The sequence below is a fragment of the Natrix helvetica genome (assembly GCF_964273705.1).
Source record: "Natrix helvetica genome assembly, chromosome: 1".
Lineage (NCBI taxonomy): Eukaryota > Metazoa > Chordata > Lepidosauria > Squamata > Natricidae > Natrix > Natrix helvetica.
In genome coordinates, this window is record NC_138548.1 from 174,743,837 (window position 1) to 174,767,094 (window position 23,258).

The following is a 23,258-nucleotide window of genomic DNA, read 5'->3' on the forward strand; positions in this document are numbered from 1 at the left end:
CTTTGTTCTGCATCATCCATTCTCATCTCAATTTTCTCTACTATGATTAGTAGACTAATTATTAATGTTGTATGAATTTTAAACATAATCATTTGCAATATTAATGTTTCTTTTTTATGTTGCGCCATCCTTCCAGCTTATAAACACTGCCACTATAGCATTCAAAGCTTTTATTGTATTCCAAACAAATTCATTATAGTCTTTCAGGTCAAAGCTTTATATTCACTGCAGTCCAGCTACTAATAGAAACTCCAAAAGAGCACCTGTGTAAACAATCCATGCTCTTTCCACATGCTCTTTCCACTATCACTCTCAATAAACAAACTGAAAGGCTTCGAAGTGTAACTCCAATAATCAAAGAGAAGAAAGAAAAAACGATGTTTCCAAGCCTCCAGCCTTAAAGTGACAATGTTACTTTTCTCTCTCTCTGCTGTTACAGCCCTCTTTAAATAGCAGACTTATGGAGAAAAAATCCAATCAAACTTTGTAAAGAAAAAAAAAAACAAATTTTCAATCCACCAGTATATATAGAAAACATAAAGAAGAAAAAGTAGAAGAAGAAAAATTGAGCCTTCCAATTTAAAAAATAGAAAACATTTGCAGAACTTCCATTCGTAAAAAGAGAAATTTTAAAAAAGGATAACACACTAAGTCTAATGTAGCTTAATTTCGCCGCTTGTTTTCTTTTGTTTTTAATTTTAATTTAGTTTTAATTTTCTTTGGGTAGTCTCTTTTCTAATAATAAAATTTCCTCACCAAACCAACACAATTTCTCTTCCATTTTCTTTCCGTTCTGGAACTGTCCCAACTTCAGCAGCTTCAGAGCTGGGTTTCTGCCATCGGAAAAAGAGCTTCTCCTGGGTCAATTAGGGACTTTGCGGTGCCCCTGAGATCAGCAGGACGTACTCTTCTCTATCACTGTCTCTTCAGGACAGTTTAGGACCAAAAGGACCGTCCAGTAGCAGAAATATTGACTGCGAACTTGGAGCTCCAAGATCACATGTTGTATCATTGCGACATCAGCTCACACTCTTTCCTAAAATTATTTCTGAATTCAACTATGTTAGATAACTTTTTCCTGTCCCCAGGCTGCCCTTTTTTGAAATGTAGTGGGGCATAGAGAGCCCTAGATGAAGCAGAGTATCTTAATTCCTCCCAATTCAGTTCAGACCTGATAGATTTCCAAATAGTGTTAAATATCATCAGCAATGATATCCTTCTGGACAGGGGTGGGATTCAGCCACTTCAGACTGGTTCAAACAAACTGGTACCTCTGATGATCAGCTGGGGAGCGAACCGGATTGCTCCGACGATCAGGTCCCCCCCCCCCCTGCGCTTTATTTACCTATATCCTCTCAGTGATTTGCACGGCAGAGCGGATTGCCACACCTCAGCTGTGTTACTCCCCAGAAGTAACGTGGAAGGTAAGTTTTGTTAAAACTGTGTACACACACGAATCACACGATTACCAAACCAGTTGTTAAACCAGAAGGATCCCACCACTACTTCTGGACTGTTACAAGAAGTGAATGTGCTCTTTATGGTATTTCTCAGTAGAGAGTTTTAGTCCATAGTTACAGGAGAGGAATAGTCATGGTTGTTCCAGTATAAGGTATCTCAAGGTTGACTATCCATATTATTTTAACATCTATATGAAACTGCTAGAAATCTTCTTCCATTGATTTTGCCTGCAATAATAGAGTGGAGGTCCTTACTCAATATATGGAAGCTATGAGAGACTGGGTGAGATGAGAATAAACAAACAACTTTTTACAGAAGAGACCTGCAATTTGTAGTTTCTGGATCTCATTCTTTTTTCATGTCAATGTTGTTTACTCTGCTTCCCCTGCTATGGAAAAGGGAAGTCTTAATTTTTAGTAGGATGTGATTGGCTTTTGCTTAACTTTGCTAGAATTATTCATACAGTGGCTCAGCAGTCTGCACTCCTTCAGACTTTGGATCTCTAGTGGTCTCTTTCATTAGCCATCTCATCTGTCCAAATCTTTTCTGTCATCTGCTTCTCCAGAATACCTCCCCTTTCAAAAGAAGGGTTCAGATGAGCAAGGAGAAATCTGAGTCTGCCAGTCCAGGCAGAATCTGTTCTTAGCACTGACAGTGGGAAAATCCAGTAGGAAAATTAATTTTCAAATCCTGCAGACAAGAAGGATTTATTATTGTCCCAATTGATAGCATTCTGTGCTGTGATTTGAGATTTGTAACACAAGGTATGCTAAGAAACAACTTTTTAAATGTGGCTTGTTAATTGAGGACACTGAATTCATCTTAGGAATTTACAAGTACTTTGCAGTGCTTCTATGGATCCAAACAACTCCTGATGATAGTATTATTTTTCATTAGGCATTAGCTTTCAGTGGTATACATGGTCCCATCTGCTTTCAAATTTTTAACACAAGTTTCTAAAATTAGAACTTTTAAACAGGTATGTCCATCTGGCAGTCTGTGGATTAGATCTGGCCTCTTAAGCAATCTATCTGGACTAGAAGTGACTTACTTACATTAAAAAAACGTGAGATATTTTGACTCTGAAGTACATTGCAAATTGAGTTGGGTTAGGATTAAAACCTTAATGGCTATGTTCTACTTAGTGTCAAGGGAAAAAAATTAAGAACCTGTTCAGGAAATCAGAATTGTACAATATGAATATACCCATTTAAATATGATCCATTTTTGTGTCAACGGTGAGGAAAACTAGGAAGCTATGCTTAGGCATCCTTTCTGTTTCATCCAAGCTAGGAACTATGATTAGTAGATTCCCCCAACAAATAAACCAGCTCTCAATTCTGATGAACTAAATTAGGATTTATATTTTAGCATGGTACACAGATGTTGTTAATATCTATTGGATTATCTATTGAAGTATTCACTGGACTGCCTTTGAAACAAAATGAATGCAGAAAATAACTTATTTTCTGGAATACTTAAGTTTTAGAGGGTCAAGGAGTATACTGAACATTTGATGAACTAGGCTCTATATTCCAGTAATAAAAGTGGGCGGCCTAAGTCATAATCTTAATTAAATTTCATTTTAATTTGGTTGGGGCCCCATTTATGCTGAAAGCGAGCACTGAAGCACTGCATGTCCTGCTACTACCCCCTACCCACATGTTGACTGGGTTTTGTGTTTGGGATGGAGGACACACACAAGTAAAGGAAGCAAGAGGCCATTGTTAAGGAGTAATGAAATATCTGGAGGATTGGGGTTAGGGTTAGGGTTACATCTAATGTTACATCTAAGTGGTGATGGACAGGGGACATTTAAATAAGAGCCAGAGGATGGGTTCTACCTGGGGAAGATGCCCCCGATTCTTAATACCCATGGCTGTTCTGGTCCACTTTGTAAACTGTCAGTTCTTATAATCTTCAATGAAGCAGAGAGAAGGGAAGATATATTTGGCTAGCTTTCACTAAACCTAAGATGGACTGTAGGTAATAGTATATTTTGATAGCGTACTTTTGCAGTGTCAATATACTGCCTAGAGTCAGATTCATTCTTGGCTCATCATGATCCCCAGATTTATATGACCTAGAAAATACGGTGGGTGTGGGTGTGGGTGTGACAATGTATTTATAGCATAATCTTCAGAGTATAATCAAGGCTATAAATCAAACAGTTCAGGAAACCTGTTGTGAGATAGAATGAAAAAATCATAAATGTACTATAGTACTTTATCAAAAACTGAAGTACTTTATTAAAAATTCAATAAGACTATGAATCTTAATTCGAAATGGTACCAATCTAGGATTAAAAAGTAAATATAAATGCCTAGGACATTAACTGCATTTGTTTTGTATTTAGCAGGTTGCCATGCTCTACAGTTGGCCTGCTTGCTTTTCCTCGCTGTGAATTGTATCACATGCATCCTAATTTACATGCAGTCTAGATGATTAAACTAAATTTAATGAAATGTTTAATTATTAAGATTTTTAATCCATGATTATTTTTATCCCAAACAATTGTTTCCATTGTTACAAGATTGCAGGACTTTATTATTTTCTTTCTGGCATAATTATATTACATCTTAATTTTAAAGTGTGTAAATCGTCTATCCTTAATTAATTAAAGATGCATTAATCACATTATATGTAAGAGATTTTGCATATGCAGGAACCTTACTGCAATTCAGTTTGATTTAGTAGGTGTTCTCTGGTATAGAAGGAAAATCCAGAGATTCTGAAACCCATCCATTTATTCATTCATTGTTCTAAAGTTGGATGTCAGCTCTTAACAACTACATAGATTTTCTCCAATCTGATTCTTCAGATTTTCCATAGTTGCACCCATTGATCCCGTAATGAAGTCCATCTACCCTGCTGGTGATTATCCTCTTCTGATTCAGTTTCCTACCACTTCCATCACTGTAGGTTTCTTCAAAAAAATTCTCTTCGCATAATGTGTCCAAAGTGTGCTAATTTGAGGCTTGAATGAGAATTCGAAATTGATTTATTTGATGATCCACTTGAGAGTTTTGATTATCCATGGTATTCTCAAAAAACATTCCCAGCATCTAAATGATTTCTATCCTCTTCTTCGGAGTCCAACTTGCACATCCATAATGTCGTGGGAAAACCATTGCTTTCATGATCCTGATCTCAGCATCTGAATGTCTTTTCTAAGGCCTTAATGTCTATTCTATCAAGTGTTAATCTGCAGAGTATTTCTTAAATGCTGGTTCCTTTCTGTTAATATTTAATCCTAAAAGGGAGAACCCAGATGCTACCACTTCTGTCAATTCTAAGACTGGTTTATGGGCCTGTTATTTTCTTTATATTTAATGTTAATCCATTTTTTTCACTGTATTCCTTGACTTTCATTACTAAAGCTTGCAAATCATTTGCATTTTCAACTATTAGAATAGTGTCATCAGCATAGCATTGGCTATTGATATTTGATATGGTTATTTTTCCTCCAATTTAAAACCATATTCATCTTCTTTTAATCCAAATTCCCTCAGTATGTATTCTGCATATATATTGAATAAGAAAAGAGTATATGGTCTATTCTTAATCCTTTCTGACCTGAATCCAGTCTGTTTTTCTGGGTTCTGCTCTATTGTGGCTTTCTGATTTATGTATAGGTTTCAAAGGACAACACTGAGATGCTCCGGCTTTCTCATTTTTTCTAAGGACGTTCCTCAGTATGACATGATCAACATAATCAAAGACTTTTCGATATCAACATAATCAAAGGCTTTTCAATATGAAGCACACATTGACATATTTTTTTTATTCTTTGACTATCTCAGTTGTGCAGCATGCATTGACAATTATGTTTTTTCTTCCTTGCTCTTTTTAAAGTCAGTTTGAACATATGCCATCCCCTTTTCTATGTAAGGTTCTAATTCGATGGTTCGAAATTATGTGTGTGAAATTATGACTATTGTATATTAGTTTGCTCACTCTGTCTCCTATCTAAGTCTCTCTTTTCTGTATTGGAATATTGATTTACTTCTTCCACTCCCTTGGAGACTGTGTCATTCTACAGATTTGTTAGCAAAGCTTGGTTAGATCTTTTACTGAACGTTTTCTATTGCTTGCCATATTTCTGTCAATTTTCCATGATTTCCTATAGCTTTCTTTCTTGATAATGATCTGCATGCTAGTTTAACTTCAGTCATAGACAGATTAAATAGTCCCTATAGATTGGAAAGTAGATATATTGGATTTGTATGTATTTATTATTACTGCTGTACTATTTCAAAGGTGTTAGAATTGGGAATTTCTGAGCATGAAAAAAAGTAAATGTTTCTTCTGTATATGACAATTATTGTTAATGAATTATTACAAGTGAATTCATGAGTTGCCAATAACATACGCAACAATAATTTAACTTGATTAACTATCCTATGTAAATTTCATTCAGATTTGTACAAAAATTGCAAATTACCACTTTCTTTCTCTTTATTCCCATATAATGATTATAATAAATGCATGAAGTGAAGTAAAATTGAAAGCAGCATATATGCAATTCTGCTAATTTTGACTGTTTTATTATTTTACTTTTTTGAAAATACTTTTATAAAAATAATAAAACATTTACAATAAATCTGAACAATGATTTTTTTTTTGCATATTGTAACTTGAATGCCATGCTTTAAACAAATACAGTAAACCCTGTCTATTTTATGCATTGTAAACCTGGTTTAATATGAACTGAACATATGAATTTATTAATAAGATATAATTTGGTATAATTTTTTTTGCTGGACTCTTATACTAACATTTATCTCAGTTTGAAAATGACTAGGATTCTGTAGTAATTAAAGTACTAGAATTAGGTGAGATATATTTTACCATGTGTGCAGTACTAACATTCAACTGTTGGGTTTCCAATTGTAAAATTACTGTTTTGTAATGAATGTATTGAAGTAATAAATGTATTGACTAACTTCTTCCTCAAGTCATACTTATGGTATTTGTGAATCAAAAAGCCAAAATCATTGTAGATGTTTTAAGGGTTATACAATTGCGTATTTGTAGATGTCCCAGTTGTTAAAAATCTGTTACTAGATAACAAAATAGGTAAGGAACTCTAGACAGACAGCCCAGTTGCTACACAATATATACCAAAGGACCAACAGCATATGTTGTACTCAAAAGAAAGTACATGTGTTTAGGAACAGAATGTTAAAAACCCAGGACAAGTGTGCCATTCCATACTATGTTTGTGAGTAGATCTTGTGTGTACACACACACACACACACACATGCTGGTCTTGTATTCGGGTCTTTTCCTGTGTAAGATTGAGATTGTCTTAGCAACATTTCGGCGAGGTCGCACTCGCCATCTTCAGGCTGGTGTTTTCGGCTTCGTGTTTATGTGAGTCGAAAACAGCAGCCTGAAGATGGCAAGTGAGACATCGCCGAAACGTTGCCAAGACAATCTCAATCTTACACGGGAAAAGACCCGAATACAACAAGACCAGCATACCTACACCCGTGAAAATCTATATATATATATTAGCTGATGCTAATATATCAGGCTAGCTGATGAGAGCTAATTAGCTCGAAATAGATCTATACTAGTGTCCCTTTATTTATTTATCAGTACAAATACAACATACATACATACATACATACATACATACATACACACACACACACACACACACACACACACACACATATATATATATATATATGTGTGTGTGTGTGTGTTATATTTGTACTGATAAATAAATAAAGGGACACTAGTATAGATCTATTTCGAGCTAATTAGCTCTCATCAGCTAGCCATACCCTTACTGGGACTTGAACCCGGGCTGTAAATATCTTAGGCAGGAGTGTTAGCCACTAAGCCATGGGCTCACTTCCTTATCAGTTGAGCCAGGGAAATAGGTATGTATTAGTGTTACAACCCCTGGTATGCCTAAATATGGGAGGAAGGTCACTACTCCCTCTTTCTGTCCTTCGGCTTCATCACAGAAGACCATGCAGGCAGAAAACCATATTTTTATTTTTAATGTTGCCTTTTATATTTGTGTTATATTTGTACTGATAAATAAATAAAGGGAGACTAGTATAGATCTATTTCGAGCTAATTAGCTCTCATCAGCTAGCCATACCCTTACTGGGACTTGAACCCGGGCTGTAAATATCTTAGGCAGGAGTGTTAGCCACTAAGCCACGGGCTCACTTCCTTATCAGTTGAGCCAGGGAAATAGGTATGTATTAGTATTACAACCTATGGCTAGCTGATGAAATAAATCTATACTAGTCTCCCTTTATTTATTTATCAGTACAAATATAACACAAATATAAAAGGCAACATTAAAAATAAAAATATGGTTTTCTGCCTGCATGGTCTTCTGTGATGAAGCCGAAGGACAGAAAGAGGGAGTAGTGACCTTCCTCCCATATTTAGGCATACCAGGGGTTGTAACACTAATACATACATACATACATACATACATACATACATACATATATATATATATATATATATATACGTACATACATACATACATACATATATATATATATATATATATACACACACACACATATATATATATATATATATATATATATATATATACACACACATATACATATACATACATACATACATACATACATACATACATACATACATACATACATATGTATTTGTGTTACAACCCCTGGTATGACTAAATATGGGAGGAAGGTCACTACTCCCTCTTTCTGTCCTTCGGCTTATCACAAAGACCATGCAGGCAGAAAACCATATTTTTATTTTTACTATCCTAGTCTCCCTTTATTTATTTATCAGTACAATTACAACACATACATACATACATACATACATACATACATACATACATCATATATATATATATATATATATATATATATATATATATATATATATATATATATATATATATATATATATATATATATATATATATATATATATATATATATATATATATATATATTTATTTATTTTTTCGTAGATTTTCACGGGTGTAGGTATGCTGGTTTTGTTGTATTCGGGTCTTTTCCCGTGTAAGGTTGAGATTGTCTTTGCAACGTTTCGGCAGGTGAGATCTATATATATATATATATATATATCCATATCACATGTATGTATGTATGTATGTATGTATGTATGTATGTATGTATGTATGTATTGTGTCACAACCCCTGGTATGCCCAAATATGGGAGGGAGCATACTGCTTCCCTTTTCTGTCTTTCGGCTCACCCTAGGAGCCAGGCAGAAAGCCATTTTTTTTATGTTGCCTTTGTTACATTTGTGTTGTAACAAATGTTACAACACAAATGTAACAAAGACTAGTATAGATCTATTTCAAGCTATTTAGCTCTAATCAGCTAGCCATACCCTTACTGGGAATCGAATCTGGGCTGTATTACATATCAGGCAGTTGCATTAGCCACTAAGCCACAGGCTCTCTTCCTTTATCAACTAACAATACATACCTATTTCCCTGGCTTAGCTGATAAAGGAGGAGAGCCTGTGGCTTAGTGGCTAATACAACTGCCTGATATATAATACAGCCCAGGTTCGATTCCCAGTAAGGGTATGGCTAGCTGATGAGAGCTAAATAGCTTGAAATAGATCTATACTAGTCTCCCTTTATTTATCAGCACTAATGCAACACACACACACACACACACACACACATATTGCATTTGTGCTGATAAATAAAGGGAGACTAGTATAGATCTATTTCAAGTTATTTAGCTCTCATCAGCTAGCCATATCCTTACTGGGAATCGAACCCACAATCGAATTGTGACACAATACATACATACATACGTACATACATACATACACATGCACGCACACACACATAAATATATATATATGTATATTCATTCAATTTAATGTTATAAATTTGGCTTTCAGACAATCATATGGCAGAAGAACAGGGTACTAGATCATAAAATGGCTTTCATGGAAGTAGTGGGACCTGCTATTATGAAGAACATGGTACCTTTTCAGCAGCATCGTGAAGATCTGGAGTTAAGTTTCTAAGCCTTTACATAAATTACTTATTCCCAGTATTATTTCAATTTAATATTAATCATTTGTTGTCATTTGAGTTGTCTTTGAGTAATGGTTTGACAATAACATAAACATTAAAACATCCATATTTCAATAATACTAATATAAAAATACCCTAGAGAATGTGCCGTGTTTCCCTGAAAATAAGACAGGGTCTTATTTTCTTTTGACTGCTGAATTAAGTGGGGTGGTCTTATTATTTTTGAGGTGCAGGAGTATGGTCACCTCATGGCTGCTGCTGTGTTGCAATATTTTTGGGGAGGGCTTATTTTCAGGGGGGGACTTATTTTAGCGCATGCGCTCAAAAGCCCAATTGGGCTTATTATCTGGGGAGGTCTTATTTTTGGGGAAACAGGGTAGCAGAATAATCCCAAAGATCAAACTGTCTTTATTTTTTCTATCTGTGCCACTGCTGTACTATATTATTTTTAAGTTCTTAAATTGCTTGAATCCGAATCATCTGAAGGAATGCTTCCTAATTATGATCGTCCCCCATCCCCTAGGTATAATTGAAGTTGCAGTGGGTTTATTTCTCAGTAAATCAGCCTTTTACTTTTTAAATTATTTTACTTCTATATTTGCATAGAATGTAGAATAACATTCTACTTGGAAGGGATTTTGGAGGTTTTCTAGTCCAATCTCTTGCCTACGACCCATACCCATCCTATACCATTCCGGACTTTCTTTGGACTTGATGGGATGGATATATGTGTCCTCACTTCTGTTGATTATCTCTTCCAGGATCTTCCCAGATATTGATGTCAGGGTTATTGATTATAGTTGCAATGGACTTATTTATCAGCAACTCAACCTTTTTTTAAAAAAAATGTACTTTTATTAAGAATTTGCTTACAATAGTAAAATCTAGTACAAACTAAACTTTTAAAAAGAGAAGAAAATAGAATAAAAGGTGCAAAAAAGAGAATGAAAGAGACAGAGTGAGGAGGAAAAAAAGTAAAATACAATTTAGAAAAGAAATATATACAAAAGTGATTTCTAAACTTCATTACAAGTATAACAAATTTAGTGACTCTTCATCCCCTCTAATATTACAAATAAACTTTTCCTCCTATATCCCATCTCTTCTCTATAAACAAATCCACAAAGCGTCATCTTCAGTACTGGTGTCGGGAGAAAGTCCATAAAGGTTTGCCAGAAGTAACAACATATAAACCAAATTTATATTACTTTCTCTTAACTTCTCAGAGTCTTAATCTTTAGTTCATTCAAATATTGTCAGCTATGATGGCCATTCCAGAACTTTCTTTCCTGTAAGTTCTTGAAGAGAATAGGATAATGAGTATATAAGTATGTATTTATTCTTAATATTGAGTAAATTACACAGAAAAGGCTTATTTTGTTGTCACTGCTGTTTAAAAAGGAAACTACTAAGGAAGTGAGCCAAAATAAATTCATTATTAGATAAGTAACAGATCAAATAAAGTAAAGTTGGCATAGATGGATTAAGTCTCTTCAAAGTCCCTTCCAACCATTTGATTCTGTGTTCTATAAGTAATAATGGAAAAGTAAAATATTACATGGGAAATTATTGAAAAAACTGTATTTACATATATATTTATATACCAATATTTACCAATTTATCACATGTACCAAAATTACTTGATTTTTGTTAAAGGTTCTATGTGATTCAGTTAATGATCATTTTGTGATATATTCATTATCATTATAGATATCTTTCAATGGCTTTGTTCCAAAGCCTGATTCAGATAGAGGTTTGACAGGTCATTCGAACTCAGAAAGAAGTTACATTTTTATAAATAGCCGACCAGTGTATGAAAAAGAAATTCTCAAGGTACTGCCTTTTCAATCATATTTTTACAATTTACAAAACATTGTTTAAATTAAATAGTAGCTATACCAGACTTGAACTCAAGTTTTAACTTTGTACTTTAGAATGCAAACCTATATCACAAGTTGTTTCTAAATTCCCTTCAATTTTAGAATTTTATTCCACTGTAGCATGGGATAGAGATGACAGTTCTTAATTGTTGAAATTAGTTACCTAGGTCCTCCTCCTCTTTAACCTAAGATAATATTAAAAGTTCCCATATTAACTCTGATATATATATATATATATATATATATATATATATATATATATATATATATATATATATATATATATATATATATATATATATATATATATATATATATATATATATATATATATATATATATATATATATATATATATATATATATATATATATATACATATATAGTTGCAACCTAATAAAACTGCTATTTCTTTCCTAGTTATGTGACTATAATTCATTCTATATATACTTAAAGATATAAATAAACAGTATAATATGGAATCCAGTGTCATAGAAGCAAAGATTTGCTATAGCACTTTGTAAGATCCTCTGGAGCAGTTTTATACAGGAAAGGTTCCATAGAGAAAAGAAATATTCCCTACATAGTTTCTTTGATGAAAAGTAATCCATTAGATTCTAGCAATAATTTGGTATTGTGTTTAATTTAAAGTTTAAAATATTGAGTAATTTTATCCTTTTTTATGAATATTTTAGCTTGTTCAACAGTACTATAGCATATTACACAAGGATTTTAATCGTTTGTTCCCGATATTCTTTCTCAACATTACTATTCCTCCATCTGCTGTGGATGTCAATTTACTACCAGATAAATCTCAAGTATTAGTACATAATAAGGTAGAATCTTTAAGTCTTTTTCTTTTTCATAATATGCAATTCGATACTAGAGATTTTACTATGGTGATGCAGTAAAATGACAGTTGGTCTTACCTGAACTGTTATTTTAAGAGGTGTTTGCAGGATGGGCCAGAGATGGTATTATCACAGCCAATTGGCCTCAAGACTGGGTTGAAGCTGGACTTCCGGTTCCGGCTGCGGATCACGACGGGCAGGCTCTGCTCGCCCCACGCACTCCTGGTGGGCTCCCCCTTGATCCGGGGGGCACAGGACGCCCTGGAGGGGCTCCTGCCGAGGGGGCGGCGTAGTGGGGGACCCCCTTCGGCGGCGGGGGGGCTCCCTGCATCGCCCTAGGCACCGGGAGGCAAGAGGGGAGGCGCCGCGCCGTCTTCACGATGAGGCAGCTGGAAGAAAAGCAAGATCTGAAGGACGCAGCTGCTGTGCGGTGAGGTGGAAACTCCCCCCATTCCTTTACTTGACTGGAAAAAAAAAGGATTGCCAGCTTTTTCAGAACTAACTTTCAACTTGTTTTGGGGAAGTGTGATTGGAGGGAGGGGGATTTCCCCCCCCTTGGACAAGCGGCTTTAAACGGTTTTGCTCTCTGCCCCCAGAGGAGGGGGGGGGGAGCCTTGCAACAAAATCACGCTCATAGCAAAGGCAGATTTTTTACTGCAGTTGTGAAAATGAGGTGATGATCTGAAAACTTTGAAAACTTTTGGTCTGTTGCCTCCTGATCTCGGAGCTGGCAGGGCAAGATGGCACACTTCCATCGTCTTCACAGACACTGAAACTTGACTCCACCCACAGAAGCTTCTGGCATCTTGTCTTTGTCTCCGTGACACTCAGATAAATCTCTTGCTACAGTTTACCCTGGGCTTGGAACAAAGGATTTTATTGCTCTATTGCCAGGAGCTGAATCCAGAAAGGTCCCTATCTGCCTGGACTCCCTGCCTCGTAACATCTCTTGGTGGTCTACCTCCCTAATTGTTTCTTCTCTGTACTGACATTGTGATCTCTCTGCTTACTACGATGCCATCTAAAAGACCACCACCGGGGAAGCCGGGTTATGCTGTCTCCGCCCCAACATCTTCAACGTCCAGCCCCAGTGGACAACAGACTTCAACTTCTTTGCTTCAGCCTAAGCTTTCTGAGGTGGACTTTCAACAGATGTTTCAACAACTCTTAAAGGGGCAGGAGGACTTAAAAAATCAACTAAAAGAGATGAATGAACAGCTTAGAGAGAACCAAGACCGGGCGATTCAGAACTCACAGAGATTGGAACTTTTGGAGGAGGGGACGGCTGAGATGATGGGGGAGGTGAGGGGAGTGCAGAAGGGGAACCAAGAACTTGAGAACCACCAGATAAAAATGGAATTTGAAAGAATGTCATTTTATCTTAGATTTCAAAATGTGATTGAGGCTGATGATGAAGATTTAAGGGATATTATGACAAACCTATTGGCTGAATACATTAAAAAAGACAAACAACAGATGGGGTGGGACATGGACCTGGTTTATAGAGTAAACTCAGCATATGCCAGAACATACAACGTTCCAAGGGAGGTACACATTAAATTCCTTAGAAAGACCACAAGAGATGAGATTCTGAGTGCACAAAGGGGGCAAGCACTAAAATACCAGGATAGAGAAATAGCCATTCTGAAACAGATCCCTAAGAAAGTGAGAGATAAAAGAAAAAACTATTCGCTATTAGCGAAGAAATTATACCAGAAAGTGGTGTGGTTTAGATGGCTGATGCCGGAAGGTATGCTAATATTCTGGGAGGACACGAGAGTTAGAATTAATACAACCACAGAGGCTCAGGCCTTCATGGAAAAAAATAAAGTAAAAGTTTCTATGCTGACAAAATATTATTAAGTAGTAATAATCTAATGTATAATAAATGAAAGTTATGAGATTGGGGGGGGGGTCCATTTCCTGCACAATGTAACTGCCAAAATTTGTAACCTGTTCCACTACCCCTTTCCTTGTTTATTTTTTAAAAAAACCAATAAAATTTTGTTTAAAAAAAAAAAAAGACTGGGTTGAAGCTGAAGCCACGCCTCTGGGCTCCTCTCCTCTGACTCCAGTTTCAATGCAGTATGTGCACCCGAGATCCTTAAAACAAGTCACAAAGGAGACACCTCCACCCCCCAATACTATCTATCTAACCTAGGGTGGGAACTGGCCCATCCTGCAAACACCTCTTAAAATAACAGTTCAGGTAAGACCAACTGTCATTTTCCAGAGTGAGTTTGCAGGATGGGCCAGAGATGGGACATACCCAAGTTTCGTCCCAAAGGTGGGCCCTCTGATCCGACAAGACCTGTTGCAGGACCCTGCAGCCGAACGCTGCGTTGGAAAATGCGAAGGCATCCAGCCTGTAGTGCTGGATGAAAGGCGACGGGGGCGCCCACGTCGCTGCCCTGCAGATGTCTTCTATAGGGGCCTGGGAGGCCCAGGCCGCCGAGATGGCCGCACTCCTGGTGGAGTGGGCCATGATGCCAGCTGGAATCGGCAAGTTCTGCGCCTCTTAGGCGAGAGCAATGGCCAGACGGATCCACCGGCTAATGGTGGGCGGGGAAACCCTCTTCCCTAGCGACGAGGGTTGGAAGGATACAAATCGAGTCTCAGACCTACAAAACTCCACTGTCCGCCTTTGATAAATCCATAAGGCCCTTCTTACATCTAACCTGTGCCAACAATGCTCCCTCTCCCTGGTCGGGTCTGGGCAGAAGTCCGGGAGAACCACCTCCTGCGCCTGGTGGAAGACCAAGTTTACCTTGGGCAGAAAAGTGGGGTCCAGGCATAGCACTACCCTGTTATTATGGAACGTGCATAGCTCCTCCCTGGAGGAGAGAGCCCCCAGCTCCGAGACTCGCCTAGCCGAGGTGATAGCCACCAGGAACACAACCTTACAAGTGAGGAGCTTTCGGCTAACTGTCCCCAATGGTTCAAAAGGCTCGGCCATAAGGGCCCGTAGCACCGTGGGAAGGTGCCACGTGGGAAATCTGTGGACTGGTGATGGATGAAGGAAAGGTCTCCTTGTGAAAAGGAAGCAAGATGAGTCGAGGATGGTCCAGAAAAAAGTCGAATCGGCTCAGGAGTCAAGAATTACAACCTCTCTTTGGCCAGACTGGATTGAAACTGGAGTCAGAGGAGAGAAGCCCAGAAGCACGGCTTCAGCTTCAACCCAGTATCGAGGCCAATTGGCTATGATAATACCATCTCTGGCCCATCCTGCAAACTCACTCTGGAAAATAATTGTTTCTGACTGTGTTCTTTTAATTTGCTTGGAATTTTAAGAAGAGCAAAATTCCAAAATGTGGCCTGATATAATGTTCTGCAACAATAAGAAATATATTTTTATTGAATTATTTCTTTTATTTTTTAGGAATCTGTCTGTCTTGCTATTGAAGAGAGTTTGATATCATTATATGGACCATTAAATAGCTCTGTATCTAATGAAATGAATACAACCAACAATACCTCAAAAGATATTAATGAAGCCGAACAAGAAGTTATAAGCAAATCTTGTACAAGAATAAATCCACTTGCTAGTACTTCACAATATTCACTTAGTAATGACATACAAAAAGCAAATGTACAGGAAAACAGATTAGTTGGCAAACAAAGAATGTATAATCATTATTCTCATGATATGTCTACTGAAATTGAAATACCTGATAATGAAATAGTTGGATATGATCAATTTCAGAATGACCAACCAAATAATGTACTTTGTCAAGATCGACAGAATAAGAAAATATTTAATCTAGATGATAATACTTCAATAGATATTCAGTGTGAAAATAGCATGGAGAGTGATTCAAGAAATTACAGTTTTCAAGAAGAAAAAGAAGGAGCCAAAAACTCTGCAGATTCATCTGAAATCACTGCTGATAAATGGAGTCTGGGGAATGCATTTAAAAATTCCAGGGCAGAAAATCTGGAACCTGTTCAGATTTTAATTCCAAATATGGATGAAGTAACTACTCAAAAGAAAAAGAGTGGCTTAGCAAAACTCCAAGAAGAAAGTAACAATCAAATTGTTAAAAAAACAAATGTGATAAAGGCTAAAATGGGTCAGATTACAGCCTATGACTTAATTAGCAATAAGGTTATCAGGAAATCCATGTCAGCATTCGAACTTTTCGTTCAAGACTATTCTCCTGAGTCATTGAGTGAAATTTCCAAATTAAACTCAGAAAAACTACTGCTGAAAATGGAAGCAGTGTGGAACTCATTGAATGAGGAAGAAAAAAAGAAGTAAGATTGTTGAACTTAATTCTTGTCAGTTGTTGGATTTATAGATATAAATCCAACAACTAAAAAAATACTTTGAGTTTGGTAAGATGTGTTTTTGATAAGTGTGGCTGCAAATACAATTCAATTTAATACCTTTGTTTTATGACAAGTCAACATTTAAGAAGGAAGTAAACTTCATGGTTTTCTGGATCTAACTCTCCCAAGGTGCTAGTAAAGGCTAATGTTTTGAGGAAAAGTTATTTTGTGCATGTGGTAAAATATGCATCCAGCAATTTGCAAATGGACTAATGCATGCAAAAGGATTTTTCCCTTTTGCCCTACTTCATTTCTGCGTTTATGTAAAATGCAGGTAGTCCCAACTTAAAATCAAATTTAGAGACATTTGTTAAGTGAATTTTACCCCATTTTATGACCCGTCTTGCCACAGTTGTTAAGTGAATCACTGCAGTTTATAAGTCAATAACCTAGTTGTTAAGTGGATGTGACTTCCCCACTGACTTTGCTTGTCAGAAGGTTGCAAAAGATGATCACATGACAACTGCAACCGTCATAAATATGAACCAGTTGCCAAGCATTTGAATTTTGATCACATAATCATGGGGCTGTTACGAAGGCCATAACTTTAAAAAATGGTCACAAGTCTCATTTTTCAGTGTCATTGTAACTTTGAAAGTCATTAAATAAACTGTTGAAAGTCAAGGACTACAACAATTGTCTGTATATGGAGGTGGAGGGATCCATTTTGTTTTTGGTTCTCTTCACTCCTTGTGGGAAATGTTGGCTAAATCCATTATTACTGAACGCAATGCTGACACATATATTTTTTTGACAGAAATAAATGAATCCAAATAATTGAACTGTAGCTGTAATATAGTCCCCATATTTGTATTAAAAAGATATTGTTATTGAAAATACAATGACTTAATGAGACCTAAAGCTATTAAAATGAAGCAGGAAATTTGTTTTTCATAATGAAAAGCAATACATTATGTATTTGTTATATTTTGTTCTAACACAATCATATATTCTGTTCTTTCTTTATGAAAGATATGAGGAAAAAGCTGGCAAAGATCTGGAACGATACAACAGGCAAAGCAGAAAAGCTATGTGTCAGAATGTACAAACATCAGCGAAGGAGAGAGAGAAAAGACACAAGATCAAGCTAAAAGACTGCTTAAATAATCAGCAAAAATTGGACACACTTTTTAACTCGCAAATAAGAAAGAAGCATGATGATTACCAAGCAATAAAAACTGTACAACTGCCTTTCTCCATGGATGCATTCAAACAAAAACTTCAAAGGCTTGAACATAAAAAGGCAGATCAAGAGGAATCTTGCTTAATTCGCCTTCCGAATTTTCCTGATACATGGATACTTGCCTCTGAGGAAAAAATAGAGATGCTAAATCCTTACAGAATAGAAGAAGCTCTTCTCTTCAAAAAGCTAATTGAAAATCATAAGCTTCCTATAGAGAAATTGGACACTCCTATTACATTAACTGAGAGGTAAGGTGAAAATGACATTCTAGAAGTATATCTATCTTAAATAAACAGGAAAGCATAGGTTTTTATTTTTATTTTTATTTTCTAAATTTGTATTCATGATAAAATGAAACAAGTAAACAAGCCAAAATAGAACCATTTAGTAATGAAATGTATTTTGGATTATAAAATTCAAAAGAGTTAGGTGTATAGAACAGGCATAAATAGTTAGTACAATAACAGTCCTTATAAGGCATTTAATATTAAGTTTGTATTTAAAAAAATATGAATTAAAATGAATATATAATTAAAAATTATATTTATATGGCAGTTCAGGAAATGCATATCTTTTTTAAATACTGATTAGGATTCCCAGATAAACTGGATGGTTTGATTTTCATAATGTTTTAGGTTAATTACCCTTAACTGTAGAACATACAGGAGCTATTTTCATGCCATTACATTTATTTGTTGTTAGTTTTCAAATGATTCTGTTGCTTCTCTAAAATGCTTAAAGCAATTCTCCCCCTCCCTCCCCCCAAAAAGATGAATGGCATGAAAAGTTTAGAAACCACAATATTTTTTGGTCATCCTCTGAAATGTTTGTTCAAGCCATGACATATCTACATCCTTGCATTGTAAAGATCAGACCTTGATAGGGAATTTAAGGACCTTCTAAACATAAACTTAATTATCATTTCATTGATTGGAAAGTCTGATTCTAATCTCCCCTTCAATTGCACTGATAATACTAAAGGTTAAAATGCTTTTGCCACACACAATTATGTAGCTTTGGATTAATTGGGGTCTCTAGTTTAAAATCTTTTAGAAAATTCAAAAGAATTCTCAAATTTTTAAGCAGCATTGTGTATGGTGTTACTATCTGTAGTTAGGACAGGAACAGAGTCCCATTACACGTAGTTCTCGACTTGCTATCAGAATTGAGTCCAAAGTTTAGGTTGCTAGGTGAGACGTTTCTTAAGTGAGTTTTGCCCCATTTTACAACCTTTACGGCATCATTAGGAAACTTGACACTTTTTTTACCACAGTTGTGGCAAAGTGAATCATTGAAGTTGTTATGGTAGTATCATGGTTGTTAAGTAAATCTGGCTTCCCCATTGACTTTACTTGTAAGATTTAAATGTCAGAAGGTCACAAATGGTTCATTCAGCACATGGAACATGGGGTTGCTCTCCTAAAAAGAATCTCTGTCAGGATTTTCTGGCAGTTTCATTTAGCTGTTGCAGCACAACATCCCACTGACCTTTGGATCCAGCACATTTTCACAAGCGAATACTTTCTCAGCCTTGGATTTTTGGGGAGTAGCTCTATCTGAGGCAGATTCAAAAGTGCCAGAGGACGGGAAGGCAACTCACTAAACATCAAGTATTGTGAGGTTAACTGCAAGATGTAATAAATCCACCATTTATTTATATTTATTTCAATCTACTGTTGTAGCAGTTGTGATTCCCTCCTCAATAGCTAAGTATACCTTTGCAAAAGTCACATTTTACACTGTAGACTGTTCCATTGATTCTTAGAAGGCTTCATTCACCCTAAGGAAAATACTTCAAGTCTTCAGAGAGGCTGATACCACTAGCATGTACTATTATGCCAACCTTTGGCAGCAACAACAGGATTAAAAAGGCCCTGGATGCATTCCCCTGACTTAACCCAAGCTCTAATGCTAACTAATAGTGCCAAGTCAGGGAGAAGACCTATCTTTGTTCGCTAACAGATCATGTTCTGTGAAATAGTTGTAGTATGAGATGGGAGTACATGTTCTTTTATTGGGGGTCTCTATAAATCACATTCAGCAAGTGATAGAAAAATCTTTTGACTGAAGCCTTTCTTTCCTCGGTGCCAAGCTGAAAGGGCACGACTTCAATCCTTTCATCGTCTGCTCTAGCAAAAATGTGACGTTCTCAGAGTTTGTTTAGATTTGTTCTTTCATTTGTAGTTTTACCTTTTATATGCATTTTTTTTTGTTCTCTTCAGTTAGTATGATTTTGTTGGAGTCAACAGAAATTGCCTGAATTTTCTTGAATCTCACTTTCCATATATGCCTAAATTGAGGTAGCAAACTTTCATCTTCTAATAGTTTTCTGTATTTGCTATGTTTGGGTGAAAGCCTTCTTATTAATATAGCCTCCCACTGTCAGGCCTTTATCAAACAAGTTAGGAAGTACAGATTCTCAAGCTCACAGATGTCTTCCTAGGAACGGACTTCCTAGGCTCAAGGATAAATTATAGCCAAATCATTTTCACTCTCTAAATCTTGGGTCCCTACATTGTCAGTTAGACGAAAGAAAGGCTTAAGCTAATTCTCCAACCAAGCATCTTGAAGCCATTGAAAAAGCCATAGCCCTTACATATCTGGGGTAATATAACCTACCAGGTCTTAGCTGCTAAGTTTTTTGTGAGTTTGATAAAACCATGAAGAACTGGTCAGCCCCACTGCCCTCTAGTGCAGGCAACTTTGTTTTTTCTTTAATCAAGAGACTTGCCTACAGCTTGCTGCCTTCTGTTTTTGACTTCTAAACAAACTATTGGTTAGTTTCTTTCCTTGTTTTGCTTTCTCTGGTTTTAGATATTATTGTAATTATTGTAAAATTGTGTTCAATGCTTCTGTACTCTGCTAAATGATATCTGCTAAATAGGGGTTTCATTATAAGGTAGTCCTCAACTTACGACCACAATTGGGATAGAAACTTCGGTTGCTTAGCTGTGTGGTTGTTGAATTGCACCTGATTTTACAACCCTTTTGTCACAGTCATTAAATGAATCACACATTGGTTAAAAAAATCAAGCTTCTCTCATTGACTTTGGTTGTTTGAACCCTTGAGTAGATTGCAAATGGTGATCATATGACCCAGCGACACTTCAACTGTCATAAATACATGCCAGTTGCCAAGTACCTGAATTTTAATATATGATTATGGGGACACTGAGGATTGTTAAGTGCAACAATTAGTCATAAATCAGTTGTTTTAGTACTGTCATAATTTTGTTAAACAATTGGCTGTAAGTCGAGGACTACCTGTAATAGACTTTTTGTAACATTTCATTCAAATATTATAAGCTAACCGCAAATATGTGTAAAAATAAAACACAATGTGATACAATCCTTAACACATACCCCTTTGGAATACTTTTTAAAATTCTTTTTTAAGAATGCTATCTTATGTAATTTTTTATTGTAGCCTTTTTAGTGATTCTCATTATATGGAAGTGCTTCGCAGTATGTCTAGAGAAAGTGCAAGATTTGATGGATCATCTTATTTGTTGGATCCCAGGCTTGTAGCAAATGGATTTAAGATAAGGATAATACCAGGTATCTATCTTGGTTTCTTACTTTACTTCTTGCATATTACCTTCTTTCTTTAAGATCACAATAGCACTCACTGCCTGAGAATCATTTAACAAATGATTTAATCTTTGAATTTTAAATCATGTTTTATTAACAAATTTAAACCTTTTCAATTTCTACTAAAATTTACAATAACAAGAAATTTAAAATCATCATAGCAATATATGCATGTGGGGACAGACAAGATGCTAAGTTTTGCAAAACTTTACTTTAAAACTAGTTAAAGAAATAGTGTTTTGTCCTGTTCTAAGGTATTGTGCAAATTTTAAGTGTGTTTGTAGTATAATCACATGTTTAGGACTGCTGTTAAGGGCATTGCTTGGCAGTATACCTATTTCAATATACAAATCAGAATAATATGTAAACTATATCCAGTTATTCCATGTATCATGTATTTGTTTTACTGTAAGGTACTTCAGCTGTGGAAAGTGAGCTGGAAATAGAAGGAATGACCAGCTGTCTGCCATATTATGGTATATCAGATTTGAAGGAAATTCTAAGTGCTGTGATAAATAATAATGCACAAGAAGTCTGTGAATGCAGATCTCTTAAAGTGGTAAACTATTTGGAGGTAAGAATGTTGTATTCTCAAAAGATTGTTCCACATCTTAATGCTTAACTATAAGATATTGCTCCCTGAGGGGTAACACAATTATAGTAAAAGCAGTAATTAAATTTAAATAATTGGAATATTTCTTGTATTATCTAGTATTAATTTGCTGTTATATGAGATGCATATTTTGAATAATATAACTAAATAATATAACTATATAAATAATATAACTGCATTTTAAAACTTATAGCTTCTACAATGGAGGCAATGTAAGAAACACAAAGCATGGTCTCATTTCTTGGATTTGTGTTTGGAGTTAGGACAGAGTCAATTTGATTGTATTTATTTGTGAAAATTTGTCTTGTCCCTGTGTGTAATTAGGAAAGAAAGATAATAGTGTAATAGAAGATCACCACTTGCCAAATTTCTCTGTACTATAAGAATATATTGGAAATACATTGTGACCATCACTTAGTATACATATTCTTCATTCCACAGGGAGAAGCAGTCCGATTATCTCGAAAACTGCCTTTATATTTATCAGAAGAAGATGTACAGAATACCATAAACAGAATGAGGAAGCAACTTGGAACCCAACATAACAGCTGTGTCCATGGTCGTCCATTTACTCATTTCTTAACAAAAATACCACCGTAACTAGAAAGGAATGGAAAATACTGTTTAAAACCATATTTCACCCTTTTACATATTATACTATGGACATTTATATTTTTAAAATTAGTATTTGGCTATATTTACTGTATTAGAATTTGGTTTGAAATTCATGTGAAGATTATATTGAGAATAACCTGTACTTTCTGTATATGAATATTCCAAGTTCATATCAGCTGGACGTACGTATTTAATGCTGCATATTTTTATTTATAGATAACCTTGTAAAAAATAACAGGAGAAACTGTTAACTATAATATGCATTTCTACATCATAAGCATTGTTCACAAAATGGGTAAATATATAATTTTATATTTCTCTTGTTTGCCATACTTTTTGATATAAAATACAGTCAATGTAATTTTTTATTTTTTGTAAGATACTCTTGAATAAAATATGTATGTGTAAAAACAGATTTTGGACATAATTATCTTCGTTTGGTAACATCATAATGGCATAATAGTTTCACAGTCCAATTGTTTCAAAAAGACTAGCAGAATATTTCATGAAAACCAAGGTATACGATCAGTACAAATTAGCAGGATGTGTGAACCAGGCTTTCGGCTACTGTGCAGCAGCATTTTTAGTGTGGTCCTGGTGATTCCCCAAGACCGTCTCAAGGGTCTCTGAAATCAAAATTATTCCCCAATTAATATCTGACAAAAGGTATTTGCAAAAATTTAA

The 23,258-nt window shown here is 35.5% G+C and overlaps 1 protein-coding gene across 5 annotated transcripts in view; it reads left to right on the top strand.

Annotated features, from left to right (window-relative positions):
• Positions 1-22,981, top strand: part of PMS1 (PMS1 homolog 1, mismatch repair system component) — a 53,279-nt gene extending 30,298 nt beyond the window's left edge. For 4 of the 5 annotated variants that reach the window (XM_081956114.1, XM_081956113.1, XM_081956112.1 and 1 more), the window contains exons 7-14: positions 9,374-9,488; positions 11,221-11,345; positions 12,088-12,228; positions 15,623-16,497; positions 17,545-18,003; positions 21,183-21,313; positions 21,760-21,920; positions 22,401-22,981. In XM_081956114.1, the coding sequence (XP_081812240.1) occupies positions 9,374-9,488; positions 11,221-11,345; positions 12,088-12,228; positions 15,623-16,497; positions 17,545-18,003; positions 21,183-21,313; positions 21,760-21,920; positions 22,401-22,559 (2,166 nt within the window). In that variant the 3' untranslated portion in view covers positions 22,560-22,981. The remainder of the gene's footprint in view (positions 1-9,373; positions 9,489-11,220; positions 11,346-12,087; positions 12,229-15,622; positions 16,498-17,544; positions 18,004-21,182; positions 21,314-21,759; positions 21,921-22,400) is intronic. The other variant, XM_081956115.1, reaches the window with a different exon arrangement.
• The last annotated feature ends 277 nt before the right edge of the window (positions 22,982-23,258 follow it).